General features: G+C 43.1%; 1 protein-coding gene across 1 annotated transcript in view; it reads left to right on the top strand.

Annotated features, from left to right (window-relative positions):
- Window positions 1–22532, top strand: part of DTNBP1 (dystrobrevin binding protein 1) — a 170666-nt gene extending 148134 nt beyond the window's left edge. The window contains exons 8-10 of the mRNA XM_054017984.1: window positions 10783–10938; window positions 14109–14249; window positions 22106–22532. Coding sequence (XP_053873959.1) covers window positions 10783–10938; window positions 14109–14249; window positions 22106–22356 — 548 coding nt within the window. The 3' untranslated portion in view covers window positions 22357–22532. The remainder of the gene's footprint in view (window positions 1–10782; window positions 10939–14108; window positions 14250–22105) is intronic.
- The last annotated feature ends 84 nt before the right edge of the window (window positions 22533–22616 follow it).

Below are 22616 nucleotides of genomic sequence, written 5' to 3'. Positions count from 1 at the left end.
AGAGGAACCCCTAGATGTCCCCCCTGCATATTTATTCATCTCTGGATGAAGTCATCACCCCTGAATCAATCTCTCCCTCTCCCAACTACTCCCACCCTAAAGAACTTCAAGGTTTTTCAGGACCTGATGAGGAGAGGGGCCACTTTCTTAGGAGTGCAAGTTGAGCTTGTGCAAGAAAACCCACAAAGCTTCGTTGATATGTTACAGATCCCTGCCCTGGGAAAGCTTGCACCCTTCCCATTGATGGAGATTTGCCAGAGCAGATGAAAACTCTGGTAGACTCCAACTTCTATAGTACCTATGGTCAAGTGAGTACATGGATGTTAAGTTCCACAACAGAACTTAATTACATTTTTACCCATCCAGTTTCTGATTCCTTACTGGTCACGGATACTAATGAGTGATCTTGACATCCCATCCTAAAGTCACTCCCAAAAACAAGGAGTGCAAGAGACTGGACTTAAATGGCCAAAAGGCATATTCCATCACTACTCTTCAAATAAGTGGTCAACTATCAAGCACTCTTGTCTAATTTTATTAGTTTTACTTTAATTTCTAAATATGCTGACAAACCACCAGAAGAATATAGGGAACAGTTCCTGGCTCTGGTTTTAGAAGGATACCTCACAGCCTGGACATCCCTTCAGGCAGCTATTTGAGGCCGCTGATACAGCTTTGCCTTCAGTTGCCACCACCATCTCCATGAGGCATTCTCCCTGACTGCAGGCTTCTGGCATTTGAATATTATTGAAATTTTTCTCTTTGAAGGGTCCAGAATATTTTCTTCAAAAACAGACGATACTATGCACTCCCTGGGCAACACTTCGTTTATTAGAAGTTTGCACTCCAGTGAGTAAGATCCAGGGAAACAGTGAGTTTAGACTTCACTGTTACAGTATCCTATTTCCAACAGAGGTCACAGGACTTCTTGAAGAGAAGGTTTAGATCTCGATGTCACCAGTTGGCTTAATCTACAACAGACCTTTCTCACCAAACTACTTCAACTTCCAAGCAGTCATTTTTGACTGCTCAGTCGAGGATAGTACACGGACCATATCTCCTCCCTTTCGAAGACACCTATCATTCTTTTGCTGTGCTTGGGGAAAAAAATCACATCAGACAAGTGGGCATTCAGCACAATAATGGAGAGATACGTTACCAATTCACTTCCCTTCCTTTTCCAAATCCACCTTCCCCGTCCCCTTCCAGAGACCCGTCTCACAAGACTGAATTGCTTCAAAAAGTATACTCTCTATCCTGGAATGGGGAGCAATAGATGAGGTTCCTTATCAACATGGGGGGGGGAAGGGAAGCTTTACTTCCTGGTCTGAAAGAAATCAGGTGGATGTCCCATTTTAGATGTAAGAAAGTTGAATCATTTTCATCAAGAGAATCAAGTGCAAGAGGTTCATCTTTGCTTCTATTATCCCTTCCTTGGAGATTGGAAATAAGTATGCTGCCCTCAATTTGCTCATGTATTTCAATGTGGCTGTACATCCAGACCACAGGAAGTACCTTTGTTTCATAGTAGGCAACATGCATTATGATGACAGTTTTTCGCTTTAGGCTGTTCTCAGCCCCAAGGGTTTTTCATCAAGTGAATGCGGTGGTAACCTGTGTTCCCTATAAGCTGCGCGCTTGAGCGGCTATGCAGGAGAGATTCAAGCGCTGCCCAGCTGATTAGGAGAGCACGCACAGCCGGCAGTATGTGTTCAGGTGCCCTCCTCCAGCTGTGCAGAGGAAGGAGGGTGCTGATGTCAGGGTGTCCCTCTCCCCCCACCCCAGTGCCCCATCTCCGCAGAGCAGGGCAGAAGGGACAGCCTGGCTCAGGAGGACTCAGAACTGCTGAGGTCTGACTGGTGAGTGGGTGAGTCCCTTTCTTTTCTCACTGTTTCTCAGATTTCCCCAGCAGCCAGCTCACACAGTCAGTCTCTCTCTCTCTCTCCCTCTCCGTCCATGTACCCCATCTCTGCAAAGTGGGAAAGGGGAGACAGCAGGGCGCTGGAGAGCTTTCAGTGAGTGTCTGGAAGAGACTGCGCACAGCTTTCCCCAGCAGCCAGCACACAGTCTGTCTCTGTGTCACACACAACAGCTAAGTTCCCTCTAAGCTGTGCGGCCGTGTATTAAGCCCCGCGCAGGGGCTTAGGGCTGCGGCGGGAAAGGTGTCCCTCCCTGCCGGACCCAGCAGGAAGAGGCGCCTCTCTCCCAGTCCCAACAACCTGACCTGTCCTGGACTTGCCACACCTGGGGGAGAGGAACACTTCCCTTGCCCCAGCTGAGCCCCACTGAAGTTGCCGGGGAGAGGCGCCTCTCCCCCGGCCCCAAGCTGCTGCGGCGAGAGAGGGATGGGAGGGGGGATCCTTTCTCCCCACCGCAGCCACTGGGCAGCCTGCATCCTGAGCCCCTCATCCCCACCCCAGAGCCCTCAGCCCCTGCACTCAATCCTCATCCCTCTCCCGCACCTCGAACCCCACCAAAGAGCCTGCACTCCCAGCCAGAGTCCTCAGCCCCCCAAACCCCAGCCCTGAGCTGCCTCCTGCACCCTGAACCCCTCATCCCCAGCCCCACCTCAAAGCACCCCAATCCTCTGCCCCAACCCTGAGCCCCCTCCCACACTCGGAACCCCTCTGCCCCACCTCCACCACATGAATTTTGTTATGTGCACCATTATGAAGGTGATGTGTCACCCATCACCTCCATATTCCGCACGTGGATATAAAAAATTAGAGGGGAACACTGAACCCAGTCTCTGTGTCTCACACTCGCCACCCAACACATACTTGTGGAGGTGGTGGTGTTGTTACAACTTGGTACTTCCTGCAATGCACATATATTCTCTGTAATTTCATTCTTTCAAAGTGTGTTATTTTAGTGTTTTGACTGGTCTATGCATTTCATAATTTTGTTTCTCTTACACTTAAATATAATTCTTTGAGTAGTGAGTTCTAAAATGTCAACCTGTCCTGGCTGGAGTACTTTTCCCTATGGTAACTTTTTAAAAATATATATATATCATATCTAGGTTTTTTGTTTCTACTGGTGGCACACATAGGCACATACCTTAGTGCACATAACAAAATGTATTCTGCAAATGGATGGAAAAAATTAGAGGGAACATTGGTGGTAACCGCATGTCTGTGCCATTTAGACGTTCAAATATTTCCTTACCTGGATGATTAGATATTCCGAGGGACATTAAACAACCAAGCCCAAAACAGCATCCTTGTTGTCATTCTCTAGATAAGTCCTGAATCTAAATTTTGACAAATTAAAGTTACAAGGAAAGGTTTCAGGCTATAGCTTTCCTCTCTGGAAGTCTCAAGTCCAACCCAATCTCAATGGTGCATTCCTGTGTGAAGCTCCTGGCCATGTAGCCTCATACACATAGCTAACTCCCGATGGCAGACTTCACCTTTGCTGTCTACAGGCCTGGCTCCATTCAGTATATCATCCTACCAGGCATTTTTTGGATATGCAAGTTTGCATACCTGCTTGAATGTTTCACTCTTTGGATTGATGGTTGGAAACAGGGATCATAAGCAAAGGAAGTCCACTTTTGTCCCCAGAACCTACTATGACTCTGGTAACAGATGCATCTACCAAAGGCTGGGGTGCCCATCTCATTCAACTTCCGGCACAAGTTCTTTAGTTACCCCAGGAAGTTTCATTCCATGTAAATGCAGGACACTTATGTCCACCATCAAGAACCAGGTGATACAAGTTCTTACAGACAACACCACTGTTAGTTTTTATCTGAACAAGCAGGGAGGTGTAAGGTCACCTCAGCTATGCCAAGAAGCTATACACCTGTGGAGTCTATGCATAAGGAACAGTATCTCCTTGAAAGTGTTCCACCTTCCAGGAGTGAGAAATACAATTGTAGGTTCCCTCAGCATGGATTTCATACACCATTGCAAGTGGTCAATCATAAAAGCCGTACCCCTCCAGATTTTCCATGAATGGCGGTACCAAGTTGGATTTGTTTGCAATCAACCTGAACAACAAATGCAAGAGATTTTGCTCCAGGGAGGGCTGCAGCCCAGGTTCCATCACAGATAACCTTTCTTCTCCCTTGATCCAGTTGTGTCCTATATGCATTCCCTCCAATTTCTCTCATTCCAAGGATAATCAGGAAACTAAAAAGAGAGAAAGCATCATTAATCTTAGTGACACCAGTTTGGCCAAGGCCGTACTGGTTCACAGACGTGCATCAACCCTCCGTCTGGCCACTGATAACTTTGCCGCTAGTCAAGGATCTCCTGTCTCAGACCCAGGGCAAGTCTCTGCATCCTAACCTCCAATCTCTCACCTCACATCATGGATGATCTCTGGTTAAGTACTCACGAGAGATCATGCTGCCAAGATGTTCAAACCGTCTTGGTAAGCAACAGCAAAGATTGCACGAGAGCCACATATACATCAAAGTGGAAGAGGTTTTTGGCATAAACTCAACACTTATTGTCTCATCGTACAGGAGTTAGACATATATTGGACTATCTATTGCACCTGAAATCATCTAGCCTCTCAGTTTGGTGATAGTCCACCTGTCTTCCATATCTGCATCCACCAATAGTTGGGTTTTCCATTTTCTTTCACTCTCTGGTTTTCAGACATCTAAAAGGCCTGCTCAATGTTTACCCACCTGTGTCTGATTCATTATTTATATGGTATCGAAACCTAGTCCTCTCCAGGCTTGTTGGATCCACCTTAGATTGTCACCATAGGTTCAATCTACTTCTGTTGTCTATGAAGACGGCTTTTCTAGTGGTAATTACTTCCTCAAGAAGAGTTTCGGAACTTCGAGCTCTTCTGGCTGATCTTCCTTTCATGGTCTTCCACAAAGATGAGAAGTATCAGAGGAGTAGCCGTGTTAGTCTGGATCTGTAAAAAGCAACAGAGAGTCCTGTGCCACCTTTAAGACTAACAGATGTCTTAAAGGTGCCACAGGACTCTCTGTTGCTTCATAAAGATGAGATTTTTCCTAGGTCACACCCAATTTTATCCCAGAAATGATCTCAGCTTTCCATCTGAACCAAACTATTTATTATTATGGGGTTTCAAGAAAAACAGCACTCTCCCAAAGATGAAGAAGACTCCACACCTTGGATGTTCATAGAGCTTTGGTGTTCTACCTGGACTGCGCAAGGTCCTTCAGAGTCTCTTCTAGACTTTTTGTAGCCCATGCTGAAAGAGTTAAGAGTTGATCATTGTCATCTTAGCATATCTCACATTAAGCTCCACTACCATGTTGCTGACATCTCTCCTCCACCAAGAATAATGGCTCACTTCACCAGTGCTAGTTCCGTTTCAGCAGTCTTTCTGAGCAATATCCAGTAGCTGTTAAGTGACACCATTGACGTGGTTCACTGTGCATATCTTTTTCAGACATGCTGTCACTCAAGCTTCTTATGACAATGCTAACTTTGGGAAGCTGGGGTTACAATCTCTGTTCAGATAATCCAGAGTCCTTCCACTTGTAAGGGAACGGCTGATGAATCACCTGGAGTGTAATTTATATACACCATCACTCAAAGGAGAAAAAAGAGTTACTTACCTGTATAGTAATTGTTGTTTTTTGAGATTTTGTGCACATATACATTCTATGACTCTTCCACCTTTCCCACTACTTCAGACATTAGATAGACAATGATGCGAAGGAATGGAGAGGGAAATGGCAGACATCCCTTTTATGCCCTCGAACAGTTGCATGAGGATACCATGGGCACATGTGCTGCCTAGTGATAGTGCTGACAAGTCTGACTCATGTGCATTGGGTGCACTGTACCTGCAATGGAATATATATGTTCACAACACACCTTGAAGAACAACCGTTACTATACAGGCAAGTAACATTTTTTTTTTTTCTCAAGATGCCTTTGTCCACATGGATCCTATGACCTGTTCTCAGTACAAAGTTCTTTACCTGGATATCTGTATCGGTGAAGGATCTGAGTGCCAGTTGCTGCTGCTCTGCCTCTGGATAGGACATGAGGACATTCAGGCTAAATGTGCAGTCCCAATAGACACTGCTGGCTAAAAGATTCTGGGCCCATGTGTGTGGGGCACACACACCTACAGTGTAGACCAAGGCATTTCAAACAACTCCAGTTACGTTAAGATAAGTAGCCTCTAAGATAGTTGCCAGAAGATTGGGAAACACAAGGGAAGGAATATGGATTCTGGAGGGGAGACATTTTTATTGATTTACTACTTCCTTCATGGAAGGAAATGCATCTTTAGAAGGCTTTTAGTAAGTGAATCAGAGCACTGGTTTTGTAGCTCTAAATATTAAAGTAGCTGATTATAGCTACCCTGAAAAAGTCAACTGATTATATATTGGAAAAGTCCCCATTTGTCTCCTGACATTTTCTCCAATAAGATGTGTAAGATCCCTGAATTCTGTTGTGATGCTTCTGACAGTCAGTAGTATCAGTTAATCACCTTGATCCAGATGTTTGCATTTCCAGTCACTAAATGTATTGCTAACACTATATAGAACAGTGAATGCTGGTACCAAGGGGTTTGATATAGGATTACACAGTGTGTATTTTGTAATGGTCTCTATAATTACCCTTAAAATGGCTAGAGCACCCTCAAAGAAGTTATAAGATCTGCCTAACATAGCTGAAGTCCTCACTAAAGTCCTAATATTGATGGGCCTAGGTAAATAATTGGAAAGAATGGAAAAAATTAGCATTTTCAATGTGCTTGTGATGCTGTCTGGAGTGGCTCATAACGGTGAAGTGTTACAAATTTCATTTGTTGTGGTGTAATTTATTTAATTTTTTTAATCTGAGAAAGAATTTCATGCTCATGTGAAGACCTGATCCTCACAAATTTACTTCCACAATATAGGTTTGCCAAAAGATCTTCATCCAGACCTTCAGATATCCCCATTGTTTTCATTCTATGATTGTATTTGGCACATCTGACAGGTTTTCCTCTAATGAGCGTATTTTTGTTGTGCCCAAATGGGTACTAGGCTGAGATCATAACTCACTTTCACTTGTAATTTATGCCTGTAGCTAGATTTTCAGAAGTCCATCTAGGATGCTAAGGCCCTAATCCAGGAAAACACTTAAACGTGCTTAAGGTGCTATACCTCAAGGTAGGCTGTCAAAAACAGGGCAGACACCCCAAATTGGTGGTATGTTCTATAATTAGATTTCACCAATCCAGTATAGAGTCACAGACAGTCCCCTTAGGCTCTCCAGTCTATCACGCCACCCAGACAACTGGAATTAGTGATAAATGGTCACACAATATTCACGTTGCACCAAAAATAAAATATTCGGGTTGCTCCCAGTCCCAAGAGACCAGTCACTTGCCCCAGATCAATTTGTATCTTAGATCTCGCACTAAAGACAATGCCTGTAGCCAATCCTGTAATAAACTAAATAAAGGTTTATTAACTAGGAATAAGAAATGAGTTATTTACAGGTTAATGCCAGCAAGCATATACACACAAATGACTTACCATCTATGGTTCTTAAAAATGACAAAGGTGTAGTAGTAATGTGTTGATTCAAAATGTCTTTTACGGCAGACCCTGGGGAACTCTGCCTTAGTTTATTGTCACTGGCCCTGTGAGTTCAAACAGCAAAGAGATGAAAATTTTTCTTGTGACCCTATTTTATCTGTTACATTTAGCCTTCCAGAACATGAGACGAGCTCCCTTGCATGTAGCATTTCCAAGGTGTTGATAGGGCCATTCACCAATCCTTTGTATTGTAATGTTCCTTAATGGGCCGTTTAATCTTCATAGGCCTCCTGAATGGGAAGGGAGGACAATTTTCATGCCTGGGTTCACAAGTTCAGAGCAAATGTTTTCAGAGTTTTATAAAGCAAAATTTTCATATATTTTTTTAATAGCATGGAATACAGACATGACAAGTGAGATTAATGCGTGGAGCAATTTACAAGCATTTCATAGAGTTTAAACACTCAATACATTCTTATAAGACTAATACCTGTTTTGAACAAAACTAATGTACAGAAGAGCTGGTTTGGTTTCCAGCTATGAGTCTGTCAGTGCTCAGCTGACACCTACAGACTGGGTAAGAGCTGACACAACTGGCACAGCACTTTCCACATTTATGGAATCTTCTATTTAAGAGAGAGGAAATTTCAAGACAAAGAACCTTGAAATTCTAGCTTAATTATGTTATATTTGTCATAAAAAAGACAATAGAATGTTTGTTTTTAAAAATTGAAAGCTATCCTATAGTTTTCCTGCATGTACTTTAACTCTGCCCTTGTATCTCCTCACATGTTTACCTGTAATTTTAAGTATTTCCTTTACAACCTCCTCATTCTCTTTTGCTTTTAAAGCAGCTCAGACGCTAACTGCCCCTGCTAAAACTTTACATACTAGCGTACAAACCAAACCAAATCTAATGCATCTGGGACTAATATTTGACCCTTCGCTAGATCCTCCTTACTAATGTTAGGGAAATTACAAATTTCTGTTTTGGTTCTGTACACAGTCCAGGGGAGCACCTTTTCCTCATCCACCATCATACTGCAAGACAGCCATCCCACTGTACTCTAAGCACCCTCCTAACAGATGCTAGACACCACACTACCCCCATGGATTTCACTATCCTAATAGCTCAGAGTTGACAAATTCATGCACTAATAAACAGAAAAATTTCCTGGCAAGTAAGGAGCTCTGCAGAAACTGTTGGATGAATCTGGTTTTTTATTTAAAAAACAGATTACATTTCCAGCCCTTATAATTGTGAATAACCTCTCAAACGTTGTACCTGTCTGGTCATTCAGTGACAGACCTGCGGGTGGCTATATTACAACAGAAAAACTTCAAAAACAGACTCCAAAGAGAGACTGGTGAGCTAGAATTGATATGCAAACTAGACACAATCAACTCCGGTTTGAATAAGGACTGGGAGTGGCTGAGCCATTACAAACATTGACTCTATCTCCCCTTGTAAGTACTCTCACACTTATTATCAAACTGTCTGTACTGGGCTAGCTTGATTATCACTTCAAAAGTTTTTTTTTCTCTTAATTAATTGGCCACTCAGAGTTGGTAAGACAACTCCCACCTGTTTATGCTCTCTGTATGTGTGTATATATGTCTCCTCAATATATGTTCCATTCTATATGCATCCGAAGAAGTGGGCTGTAGTCCACGAAAGCTTATGCTCTAATAAATTTGTTAGTCTCTAAGGTGCCACAAGTACTCCTGTTCTTCTCTCAAACGTTGTCGACACTATTCCATTTTTTCTCCTGAACCCACACTGCAGACATGCCACCTGAAACATTTGAAGTGTGAATTCTCTAATACGTAAATCCTGGCTTCTCTACACAGCCAGAATCACAATTTTTTTCCACAGTTGACTGTTCAGTGGCAGCAGTTGCGCTCTGTAGTCACTACTTCAGCCATATGATGGACTGTGCCCCACTTGCATTCAGAGCATGCTAAGGGGAATGGCTCCATGCAATGTAATCCATTGCCGTCTCCTCCAGATACACAATGTACTGTGGCACACAGGGAGCCTTCATGTAGTTTGGCTCCATAGTACACAGGATCTGTACATCTTCATAGGTGCTTCATATTTTGACCCACTCTGTGTGTAGTGGAACCACAGGGGTTTTGCTACATGAAGGTTCTCCATGGTTGCACAGAAAGGCATGGTAAACTGCCTTTGTTCATGGTGTGTGTCATGCATATCTTTCTTAGACGAATCCTTCAAAGCAGCTATATGTCTGAAAACTTGGGAGGTTTCAAGCATCCCTCTTCCATTTGTTCCAAAACTTGAGCACACTTAGAGCACTGGTGACAAGTAGGATTAATTTTCTGGACCTCCTATATGCTTTCTCCAAGGTTGTTCGAGGTTGGTGCAGGAATCTGACTTTTTGAGTGTTCAGTCTTTAAACCTTTAATTTTTCTTTTTAATTACATTACTAATATTTTATGATATAACATATCAGCCATGAGTATCTGAATTAAGTTTTTGTTAAGAGAATTATAAGAAGTGTACTTTCTTATCCTATTAGAATGGGGAATAGCTGACAGTTTATTATTTGATGTGGCATCATTACCTTGAAGTTTCAAAGTAGGCTCAACTGTGCTCACTCTACAGACACAAAAATGAAGACTATAACATCTTGACATTAATTTGTTTATTAAATATGCATAACATCATTATTGCTAATTTTACTCAGCAGTATTCTGACACTGTCATTGTTTGAAGTCTGTACTTAAGTGTTTGTTTATTCATTCCAAGAAATCTTGAGTTATATCAGTTTAATATTGGGACATCCGGTTATAGTACCTCATAGTATACCATATTTGCCTTATGGGAGTGATGAGGTATGATTTTGAAAGTGGACTATCTGCAATACTCAGGAAGTGCAGAAATGATGCTATAACATAACATCTTTTCATTATTGCCCTTACACATTACTGTATATAGAGATTCAGACCTGTGTAATCCAATCTTAGTTTATCCATGGGTCTTAGAATTCAGTGACTGTGATGAGTGATCAGTTGTGTGTCAGATGAGGTACATATAATTTGAACTGTTGGGTTGAATGATAAATGTGTCCTTTTCTTTACAAATAGCCTAGCAAGTGAGACAGAATGTTTCAAGAGGAGGTCGTCTTTTTTGTGTATTCACACTATGTTAAATATGAGCGTATGATTCAGAAGATTTACATAATTCATTGGTGTGATTCTGAGAAGTCATGTTAAAAGCAAATTTACAGATGTTTCTACATTTTTAATAGTGTATATTCCTTTTTATTGTTGGTCCTCAGCTGAGCTAGATGCTGAGCATGCCCAGAAGGTTTTGGATATGGAGCATACCCAGCAGATGAAGCTAAAGGAGCGTCAGAAGTTCTTTGAAGAAGCCTTCCAGCAGGATATGGAGCAATACCTTTCTACAGGATACCTGCAGATAGCAGAGAGACGAGGCAAGTTTTGAAATATCCTCCATTTAATCCATAGACCCACAACTAGAAGGCTAGTGAGAGGATTGTTTTGGTTTTATTTTGACACTTTTATTAATACAGTGCACAGTAAGTAAACACGGCAATGCAGTGCGTTATAGGAGAGAAAAGGGTATATCTTTTTATGTTTGATCTTTGTTTTATAATGCAGTACCAGCGCTAGTCAAGGAAGAACATAATTATTGCTGAGTACAGTATTGTACTATGCTGCAGGTGTGAAAGACGGGGATATGCTATCCTTGGGAAAAAAAAGTAATCAAGGGAAGGAGTAGGGTTGCATCTCCGTTCGCACACTGACATCAGCATTGTTTGAGACTTTTAGTAATATGCATACTTAAGGTATTTCTTTGGCTTACCTGTTATATAGTCAGTTTTACTGCAAAACAAAAGGTAAATAAGAGTTCATATGACAGCTATAAAAATAATTATTTTAGTCATTATTTGATGTACTATAATTGTGGTAGAGTCAAAACACAAACTTCTTTTGGGGGCAGCTGAAAGTACTAGTACCTCACTTAGTCATCCCGGTTAATGTTGTTTCGTTGCTGATCAATTAGAGAACATGCTCCTTTAAAGTTGCGCAATGCTCCTTTATAACATTGTTTGGCAGCCGCCTGCTTTGTCCACTGCTTGCAGAAAGAGCAGCCCGTTGCAGCTAGCGGGTGGGGGCTTGGAACCAGGGTGGACCAGCAGCCCCCCATCAGCTCCCTGCTCCTGTAAGTTCCCTGTGCGGCAGCCGCCCAGCAGGCTATCAATTGCCAGGCAGTTCAGCTATCCCTCCCCCCACTGTCATGTGCTGCTCCTGCCCTCTGCCTTAGAGCTGCTCCCGGAAGCCTTCTGCTTGCTGTGCGGTGGGGGGGCAGAGAAGAGGGGGGTTAATGTTGGGGTGTCCCCCCCCCCGCTTACTCCATCTTCATAGAGCAGGGGTGGGACACGACAGGGTTCAGGACGGAGGGAGCTTGCTGGAAGCAGCTGCTGTGTCAACTTGCTAATCTACTAAAAGGCAATGTGCAGTCAGCATTCTTAAAATGGCAATGCGCATCCCTCTGTCTCTCTCTGCCATGCTGTCTCTCGTCCCTTGATTCGTGCGGCTTTGTAGAGTATGAGGGTACATTAATAACAATGTGTTAACCCTTGAGGGCTCAGCCGAATTCTAGTTAATCGTTTAACAATAAGGCATTCCCTGGGAAATATCCCACCCTCTGACTCCACCACCTCAACCAAGCCTCACAATTATCATTGCTGTGTACAGTATTAAATTGTTTATTTAAAACTTATAATGTGTGTGTATGTATGTGTGTCTGGTGAAAAAAATTTCCCTGGAACCTAGCCCCCCCATTTACATTAATTCTTATGGGGAAATTGGATTTGCTTAACATCGTTTTGCTTAAAGTCGCATTTTTCAGGAACATAACTACAACGTTAAGTGAGGAGTTACTGTACATTTTTAAATACGTTTATTAGGTTAAAGGAAAGAGGTTTCTTCAAGTATTTGATGTTGGCATTATACTGATAATAATCAGAAGTTTGCACTTGTCTTTAATGGTGTGAAGTCTCCATATGGGACAATACCTTGTACATTTGTCTAGGCCAGGGATGGCCAAACACAGCTTGTGAGCCCCATGTGGCTCTTTTACAGTTAAAGTGTGGCTTGCAGAGCCCCACCCCTTTTCTCCGCCTACCAGACTGGATGGGAGGAACTTGAGGCTTCTGCCCCCCAGTCAGGAGGAACCAGTCATCTCTGGCAGAAATCCCTAGTCCCACCACAGGGCAGGAGGGGCACAATTTAAAGGTTCCCCCCAACAGCTTGAGTCACGCCCTCCCCTTGCCCTCAGCGGCCCCTCCCTGTAGTTCCCAGGTGTTAGTGCTGCAGGGAGTGGGAGCTGCAGGGAGGAGCTGCTGCATTAGCTCCATGGGAAGAGGCAGCAGCAAAGGGAGTGGCTCTGTCTGCAGCTCCCAGGTTGCCGGCTTCAGCAGCTGCTATGCAGGGAGTGGGCCCAGCAGCACCATGTGACTGAGCAGGGTCAGTAAACCCTGGCAGAAAACTAGGGGGCACACCTGTTGGGGCTCAGGGCTTCAGTAGGAGTGGGTCTGAAGCGCCCGAGCCTGGGCAGACAACTTCTGCGTGGTGAAGCCCTGAGACCCCTTACCCACGAGCACCGGCAGGCTTGCCCCAGCTCTTGAACTTCTGAAGATTGTCGTTTGCAGCTCAGAGGGTCAGTAAGTTTGGCCACCCTCCGCATGACAGTCTGCTACCACTGATCACACTGGTGGGTTGAATGGGAAGAAAGAACACCTGCCTTTTGAGAATTACAGCTCTTCCTTGCATTTTCACAACTCCTGTGTGTTGATACTTGTACATTGTCCAGTCTTGTACTTTTTCTTTCTTGAGAGATTTTTGTTAAATGTGCAGGTGGGGAATAGAGTTGTGACGCAGGAAGAAGAAAACGTTTGGATTAGTAAGCACCTTTGGGCAGGTCTGTCTCTTCATAGGCATTCCTATAGCACCCGCATGACAGGGCCCTGATCCTTATTGTGGCTTCTGAATTATCATCTTTTTCTTCTTAGCATGTGCGCAACGTGCCTCAGGTGGCATGTGACCAGGATTCATCACGGAATTTGGTCCATTGGTTGGATCATTAGCTTCCCCGTTTGGGCCGGGTACTGAGTGTGATATGAATCCTGATCCATGCCCCCCCAGCTTCTGGGTTCTACAAATATTAATACTAATAAAATACCTTTTTACAAAGATAATGACGGCAGCCTGCTCTAAAACAATGAGCAAGAAACAAAGACGTCTTTCCTGCTTTTGTAGGTTCTGAGTCTGCCTCTGAGAAGCTATTTATAATTCATATCAAAAATCTATAAATACGATAACTTGTATTGTTATCAAGATCAGACCTTGTTTTTTTGTCTCTAAGCGATTACCAAAGCTGTTTCCTATCAATAATCAATTTTCCTTGTTTGCCAATGTATGTAATATTTACATTTTGAGAATAGCTGTTTAATAATTAAGGATGCAGTACAGTAATGTGGCAATTGTGGAAGCCTTTGTAATAACATTACAAAGCTGATGGTCTTTGCCTAGAACATGCGCTGCATTGTCAATTCACTCATATTGTTTATTGCTGCAGAGCCAATAGGAAGTATGTCTTCCATGGAGGTGAATGTGGACATGCTGGAACAGATGGACCTGATGGACATGTCTGATCATGAAGCACTAGATGTCTTCTTGAACTCAGGAGAGGACGATAGCATACTATCTCCCATTTTGGGTATGAAATGAACGGTTAAGGCATGCCTTGTAAATTATCTAGTTGTGCTTGCACTAATAAATCATTAGGACTCTAATCTAGAATGTTTCATACTGTATCTGTTCTCTAAAGGTTAGTATTTCCTACAGAACCTCAGTCATGATGCATAAGAGCTTACTGCAAAGCTGCTTGATTTTTCCAGGAGACACCTTTTTTCTTCTGGCCCCAGGCATCCCTCTGAGTGTCTTGGGGTTAGACGGCTTGTACATTTTTATTGTTTAGGTAATAAAAGAATCTACGTTATAGGATCTTTGGCTTTATATATATATATATAAAACACACATTGAACTTCAGCTTTTAACAGCTTTAATTTCTTTGCAGTAGTTAAGCTTTTTATTTTAAATAGAATACTTTTCCCATAATTAGTCTTGAATTTGTCATTTTGAAGTAAGCCAAGACCACTTTCATCACAAAAGCTGCTCAAAGCTGTAGGCTCTCTTTGTCAAGACTCACAGGGAGATGTTTGGGCTGGAACTCAGCATTAAATGATTGCCTTTCTAGAGTTTCTCTACACTGGCGTATTCAGGTATGTTACTTTACTAATTGAAGAGAATAACTTACAGTAGGACTGAGACATTCAGAATTACTTTATATGACCTGGTACTCTGTTCAACTTGTACTCTGCTTTTATTTATTCAGACAGTAAGTAGCTTATAAAATATATTTTTTTGAGCCATGTTACAGGTAGTGCTGTAAACTTTTTTCTCTCAAAAAAAAAAAAAAAACTACTGAGGAATGCTGCCATTCCTCCCTTTAAATCAGAACTCACTCAGTTTCTCTTTGCTTTCAGGTACTGACTTGGTATTCTAAAGCAGCAGTTCTCAAACTGTGGGTCATGGCCCTGTTTTAATGGGGTCACCAGGGCTGATGTTAGACTTGCTGGGGCACAGGGGCCAAAGCCTGAGCCGCACCACCCAGGGCTGAAGCTGAAGCCTGAGCCCTACTGTCCTGGGTGGTGGGGCTTTGGCTTTGCCCTGCCCTTCCCCCCCCCCCCCCCCCCCACCAGAGGCAGTGGGACTTGGGTGGGCTCAGGCTTGGTTTCTTCACCCCACCCCATGTACACAAGGGGGTCGTGGTGCAATGAAGTTTGAGAATCCCTGTTCTAAAGCAATTATATTATTTTATATCCTTTGTTAATTTTTTAATTATATTAAGACAGTGTGATTTAACATACCTTGATATATGGAGATGTACTGGGACCTCTTACTGTAGCATGCCTGAACAGTCTAGCTGTTGATTGCAGAAGACTAGAGATATTTGGTCACCTCAAGCAGTTGCTGTACATTAACATTTTATTCTACAAAGTGCAAAACCTTTGTTCTCACCAAAATGCTTTTCTCAACAAAAAAAAAAAAAATCAAAGCCAGAATTTTTTAGGAAAAGTGATGTCAAGAATAACTGTCCTTAAACCTAATGATATTCAACTTGCCTCTTCAGAGGAAAGAAAATCTTTTATTTTCACTATCAATACATTAAGTAAAACACTGTCTGAAACCATCCGCTACCTTAGGATAAGTTTGTCACAAACCAGGCGGGGTAGCATGGAGGGGTAAAATTTCCTGGGGTTAATTCTCCTGCCAAGATTAGTTGTATGCCCTGGATATGAAAAACACTTACCTCTGTAACAGGGTTAACTTCTTTTGATTAGCATGAAGGGTCTAAATGCTTATTGCTGATACTTAATTCAGAGGATTGTGTTTTAAAGTGTCATCTTGTCTGTGCATTTATTAACATTTTATCATGGTTGGAATTGGAACAGACAGTACTTACAGACTTAAAAATGTTAAAGCTAATGTTAAAATTATATAATACACAGGTTAAGGAAAGAGTGCTTGTACATCTGCGTGTAGTGCTTAAATTATTCAAAAGTAAAAAGGTTGGTTGGAAAGTCATAAGATACATATAGTATATAACCTTAATTTAGGATACTGCAGATTAATAAATTCAGTGATACAGTTAAAGTATTATTATAACCTTTCTGAGTGGGCTACCCGTTAATTAGATGCTAAGACTAGCTTGTGAAATGCAAATATAGCAATGAGTGAAGTATTTGAGAGTTTAAGATAGGTTGTACAATCCATCAGGGAGGTTCGTCAGTTACTTTCCCAACTTTTTCTCAATGGCACTCGAGCTCATCTCTCCTGTTATTGCTGATGTCTGGTGATGTGTTCTAGATAGATGCCCCTTGACCACCTGATGGCATCTGACACCATGAGGTGCTGCATCAGCCGAGCATAGCGCTGACCAATTCTGCATTCTTGCAACACTCGCTCATTACTGGGTTCCCATGGGCCAAGGGCTCCGACAGCATGAAGTTTGAACCTCGTAACCCCTAGCTCTCAAGGTGTCCCCGCTTTTGAGATCAGGCGTCGTGGAAGGCTGGGGTCCTGTTTTCAAAGGGAACTGTGACATCCACCATGACAGGTTTCAGAGTAACAGCCGTGTTAGTCTGTATCCGCAAAAAGAAGAACAGGAGTACTTGTGGCACCTTAGAGACTAACAAATTTATTAGGGCATAAGCTTTCGTGGACTACAGCCCACGAAGAAGTGGGCTGTAGTCCACGAAAGCTTATGCTCTAATAAATTTGTTAGTCTCTAAGGTGCCACAAGTACTCCTGTTCTTCTTTATCCACCATGACTATCTTCTTCCTGTGGCGATGTCCGGTTGCAGTTGGCTGGCTGTTCCGGGGATGGCGGGGGTCACAGCCACCTTCCCGCTAACAAGGCGATCTTGGATGGTGTTGTGGCGCAGCTGCCGGGCTCTGGAATGGGGCTTGCAGCTACACAAGACGTTGGGTAGTGTCTCATTGGCATAGCCGCACTTCCTGCATTGCTTGTCCTAATTCCCGTGACAGATGGCACAATTCAACGGGACACAATTGAGCAGGGTCCTGTAGATGAACCTCCAGTTGGCAAATTGGGTGAAGCTGCCCCCGAGGCGGAAGTGGTTGCTGGCGTCCCATTTGCATGTCACCTCCAAGGCCTTCCCCTGGTCTGGCTTCCATTTCAGGTTTTCCACGTACTGCCACAGGATGGCATCCTTCAGGGTCCTCTCCAGCTTGGTTCTAGCTCTCGGAGTGATGATTGTGTGCTCTGCATTTTTCACCTGTGGCACCAGGACTCCCAGTTCTTGGCGTTCCTTGCACCACATCCAGTGGCAGCCGATACGTTTCTCCAGTTGTTGCGTAGCATTGCAGGGATGAGTCTAAAGTGAAGCAGTCTCCCCCGTCTCTTCCAAATTTGCCTTCCAGGGAGCCGCTCAGGTACGTGGCAACATCTTGGTTGGAGGGGGTCCTGATGATTCGCTTCCTGATGACATCATGCAGAGCACTCTCCGTGATGTTCCTCACCATGGCATCCAGGCACATCAGAAGGCAGCAGGCGTGAGTGATCACCGCAATGTTGCACAGATCACCCATTCGAGGGACATTGGCACTGCCCTGCCGATGTGAAATGTACACCAGTTTATTGCTGGTGCTCCGGGGAAGAAACATCCACTTCTTCACTAGCTGCCTGATGGTGCTATCCACCTCGTTCAGAGGTACCTTCACCATGGCAGATCCCCTCAGGACAAATGAAATATGGGGGATTAGGAAGGTGTTCAAGGCATTGATCTGCCACCATGGTGCCAGTATGGAACAGTCGATCTTGCCCACGTCTCGTAGGATCTCGGCAATGGTATCCTCAGGTGTCTGCCGGACTCAGAAACCTGTGGGCGTGCCGAGATGTTAGTATGCTTGCCCATCCTCCAGGAAGATCAAGAGTTCACCCTGGATCGGGAACGGCGTCGCCTGGACTGAGAGTCCCTTCTACTGCTGTCAATATGCAGGGATGCACATATCCTAGCATTGAAGTGGAGCCCCATCTAGTTGGTAGCCCAGCTGGTGACATTGACTATTTGTTGGAAACTCTGAGTTGTCTGAAATGAGGACCAGATCATCTGTATAGGCCAGGATATTTATCCTGTTGCCATACAGGACCTTGTATGCGAGCAGAATGGGTGGAAATGAATAGAAAAGATGGTCCTTCCAGGGGAGAGGAATGTGTCTGCGAGTAAGCCCAGATGGTGACTGTGAAAAGAGCAGAACTGTGGACACTTCCTATTAGACCTTTGTGCGACAAAGTACATCTGCGGAGTTCTCCCCCTCTGGAAAATGTCCCTCAAATGGACCATTCGTGGTTGGAGAAAGATCTGCTGAGATGATCCACTAACGCATTCTGTGTCCCTGGAAGGTGGGAACATTTCTTCTTGACTCCCACATGGAGCGATCAGTTAGATTCTGAGCAGAGGAGCAAGAACCAGCCATCCACCATCAGACAAACCAGAAGCAAAGGAACCCTCAGGGCTGCTGAGCCCTGCCCCATCATCCTAAACTACCCTGTCCTACAATTGCACTCATACATTTGTCCAGCTCTTGTTGCCTGATTCTTTAGGGGTTACTGATTCTATTATTGGTTTCCAATTAGAAGAGCTGGGGATGGAATCAAGGTTATCAAATTCAATATCTGGTTGGGAACCCCAGTGTGAACAATGATTACACTCACATGGAGGGCAAAGCAAAGCTTTGACCACTTATTTTAACACAATTAGGAAAGACACACATGCTCCAAACCACATAAAAATGTAGCAAAAATAGAGAGAAAGTAATATCTTGTACCATTCCTCACATATACTCACCCCCTTTCTTGGGGATTTGGTGGTCCTGCTCTGTCCTTCGTGTGGCAAATAAGTCTGCTGGTCCAGATTCTGCCTTACAGCATGGTCTGGCCTATTAGAGAGCCTAAGGTCTGTCATAAATATTCATACTAATGTCCATCTTCCTCACCCTAACAACATTAGGGTGTCTTTATCCTATAGGTTAGGTAGTATATTAAAGATTTTAGCTTATTACCATATACATCAATTTGTTACCAAGACAAGTTTGTGGTTAAGCATCTGTCACGGTATCTCTCATTAAAATAGCCAAGTTCAGTGTTTCTGCAGTTAGCTGGTATCCTTTTGTACAGAATCTCCCCCTTAAGCCCGCTATTCCCAATTCCCCAAAACTCAAGCTGACCATTTGGCCACTTATCTGTGCCAGAGTTAATAGGCCTCAAGGCCTTAGGCTTAAGGTAGTGCCTTAGAGGTTCTTTGTGTTACTGATAAGCAAACTAAAAGGCTAAAGCTAGTTCTGTGGACTACATGCTCTCTTAAAACAAAATTGTTTGCCCACATGCGTTCTGTTGGGAGCCTGTTCCAGATCTTAGTGTATACTGTGTGCAGATTTTTCCAACTTTTTTACATATTCAGTTACTAGCTTCCCACGGCAACTTGTGCTCAAACAAATAAGCAAAATTGTATTGCATGAAGAGGCAGTGTGGTCTATGGGATAGGATATTGGCCTGGGACTATGGTGATCTGGGTTCTATTCTTGGGTCTGCCATTGACCTGCTGTGTGATAAGTCACTTCCCCTCTTTGTGCCACCATTTCCCTTCCCACCCTTTGTCTGGAGTGCAAACTTTTTGTACAGAGACACAGTCCCTGCCCTAATCCCTAGCAAAATAGACTCCACTTCTCTGTTGCAGCCTCCTAGTGCCACTGTAATATAATGTATTTTCTTATTCTTTGGTTGTTGACTTAATTCCGTGAGACAATCTGAGACAGCAAGAATCAACCTTAGAGCAGTTTAGTGACTACTGAGCTTGAGCAATATGTGCAAAGACACTTTCTAGCCTTGGCAGGGTGAGCACAATGCACCATTTAAAATAAAAGTTCCCTTTCTCCCATCCCCTATAATTCCTTCCTTCCTTGTAGAATTGGAATTTTACAGGTAGGGGGTGGGGGTGATTTGTTTGCTCTTGTATTAGAACTAGTTGATACTTAACCTTTCAGCAACAGGCATTCTAATTAGTTGGACACTAATTTTCCCCTCTCCTAATACAAAATACACATATGTTAACCAAGACAAAATCATCCAGTTAATACATTTTAATTATTTTTTGTCCTTGCTCCCTGAGATTTAAATTACAACGATGGGAAATTTGGCTGGGTACAGGAGGAAAGTGCATTTGTGTATAGCTTTAGAACAGCAGTCATCAAACTGTGGATGGGGCCCCCAAAGTCAGTTCTGACCCTGTTTTAATGGGGTCAGCAGGGCTGGTGTTAGAGTTGCTGGGGCCTGTGGTCAAGGTCAAAGCCAAAGCCCTGGGCAGCAGGGCTCAGGTTACAGGACCCCTGCCCAGGGCTGTAGCCCTTGGGTTTCCACTTTGCCCCCTGCCCCCCCCATCCCTTCTCCATGCAAGGTGGCAGGTCTCAGGCACGCTCAGGCATCAGTCCCCCTCTTCTGGGGTAATGTAATTTTTGGTGTCAGAAGGGGGTTGCGGTGCAATGAAGTTTGAGAATTCCTCCTTTAGAATATTAGTTTTGCTGTACTAGTCCACTTCATTCCAAAAAATAATACAAACTCATGGGTTTGCATTTAAGTTACTGTTAAGTGGATTATACTAAAATGTTCCTGTAAAAAACAGAGCATTATTTGATGATAATGGAGATTACTCAGACATGTGACAAAAGAATTAACAGTCCTTCTCCTGTCTCTCTTGCACCTCCCTTTAGAGTGTTGCTTGGGCCCAAGATACACTATTACATTAAAATTTGGAGAGCCTAATCACATACTTTGGCCTCCAAGGGGCAAGAGGAGGGCTGTAGGATGGGAAGAGAGAGCTTTTCCAGAATAACTATCTGTTCTAGCTCTCTTTTCTTATTGAGTAGTTCTTAGCCATCTACTGGAGACTTACTGATAACTGCAGCTAAGGCTTACCTTAGGGAGCTTGAAGTATTAAATGGTGAAATTCTACTTCTCCTGCAAATTTTAAAAATCACATTAAAAATTGTCAACTCAAAACCCCCCCTCACTTTAGGAAGTGGTGGGGAGGAAGAATAGCTTTATTGTTAAAGCATCAGAATGAGACTGGCAAAGCTGGTAATCAAACCCAGATCTCAGACTTCCTCTGACACCATGGGTGAATCTTAATTCCCTGTGTGTGAATACTACGGTCTCTCTTTCATCCTTTGTCTTATGAGCATTTTGGTGCAGAGACTAGTATAAGGAGGCTCTTATCCTGGTTTACACAGGAAAACTCAGAGAAGCTAATCCAAATGAACTAAAGCTGTGAATTTAAGCTGCATTAAACTCCTGTGTTGACATTCAAACCAAATTAAGGCTACTTTTAATTCATTTCAAAGCTATTCAGAATTAGTGTTCCAGCGTAGACAAACCCTTGGTTGTGGCCTCTTCCTGCTAATGCAATACAAACAGTGAGTAAATTATTTTGCGGTAGATGCAGAAATCTGAATTGGCTTTGGTCACGTAAATACCAGAATCACTAACCATTACAGGGAGAATTGATGGGTTATCGCCAGCAGCCAGAACAAAGTTCAACTGTGACGCTTGCTTAGTCTCACAACTTGATCTAAATTATCTGCATGATTTAGATGGAGAAACAGTTTCTAAAGGTGCTAGGACTCAAACCACTTTGGGCTTTACAGAACAACCTCTCCATCTTAAATTACACCTGGAAACAAATGGAGAAATGCAGTCCATAGAGTGAATGTATAAAACACCTCAGCTGTGGACCACCACTTAACTAAGCAGTTGGCTTATCAGTCATTGCATTAATGGCTCTGTGCTAGTACATCCAGTATGTTAACCACCCTGCTGAATAGTGATCCATTTTAATATTAACAGCATAATCAGCCCCAGTCAATATCATACAGACTACAGCTCAATAGATGGATTAATGTTTTTTTGTTGTCTTTTCTCCTTACTATTTGAAGGGCCTGAATCCAAAACCGGTCAGAATGAAATAAGCCTCCAGGTTCCAAGCCAGTCTAAATTAAGGCAAAAATTGTCTTCATCATCATCAACCTGGACTGACTCTGCCAGCCAGGGTACCAGTGAAGTAGAGTCTCCTGTTATCCAGTCTGATGAGGAGGAAGTTCAAGTGGACACTGCCCTTGCTGCTGTAAATACTGAAAGAAAAGGTACTTCAGATGTCAGTGATGAAAGTGACTCTCAGACTGTTTGAATCCTAGCACCGTATCTTCTAAGAATCTTTGACTTTTGAATGAACGAAGAGCTCGCCCATGTTGTAGGAATTAGTTAACTAATCATGAAAGTCTATAACGTTGCCAGCCATGTGGATTTTTTTTTTAAATTGCCTAAACCACACACTTTATTATTAAAGTTTTGGGGTTTTTTGGAGCAGTCAAGCTTTGTATATACTGTGTATAGAACTAACAGGGATATTGGATAATCTTTAAATTCCTTAACACTGATGTCACAATG

This window comes from Malaclemys terrapin, chromosome 2 (genome assembly GCF_027887155.1).
Source record: "Malaclemys terrapin pileata isolate rMalTer1 chromosome 2, rMalTer1.hap1, whole genome shotgun sequence".
Classification (NCBI taxonomy): domain Eukaryota; kingdom Metazoa; phylum Chordata; order Testudines; family Emydidae; genus Malaclemys; species Malaclemys terrapin.
Note: the sequence above shows the minus strand (reverse complement) of the source record. Positions and strands in the feature narration are given on the sequence as shown.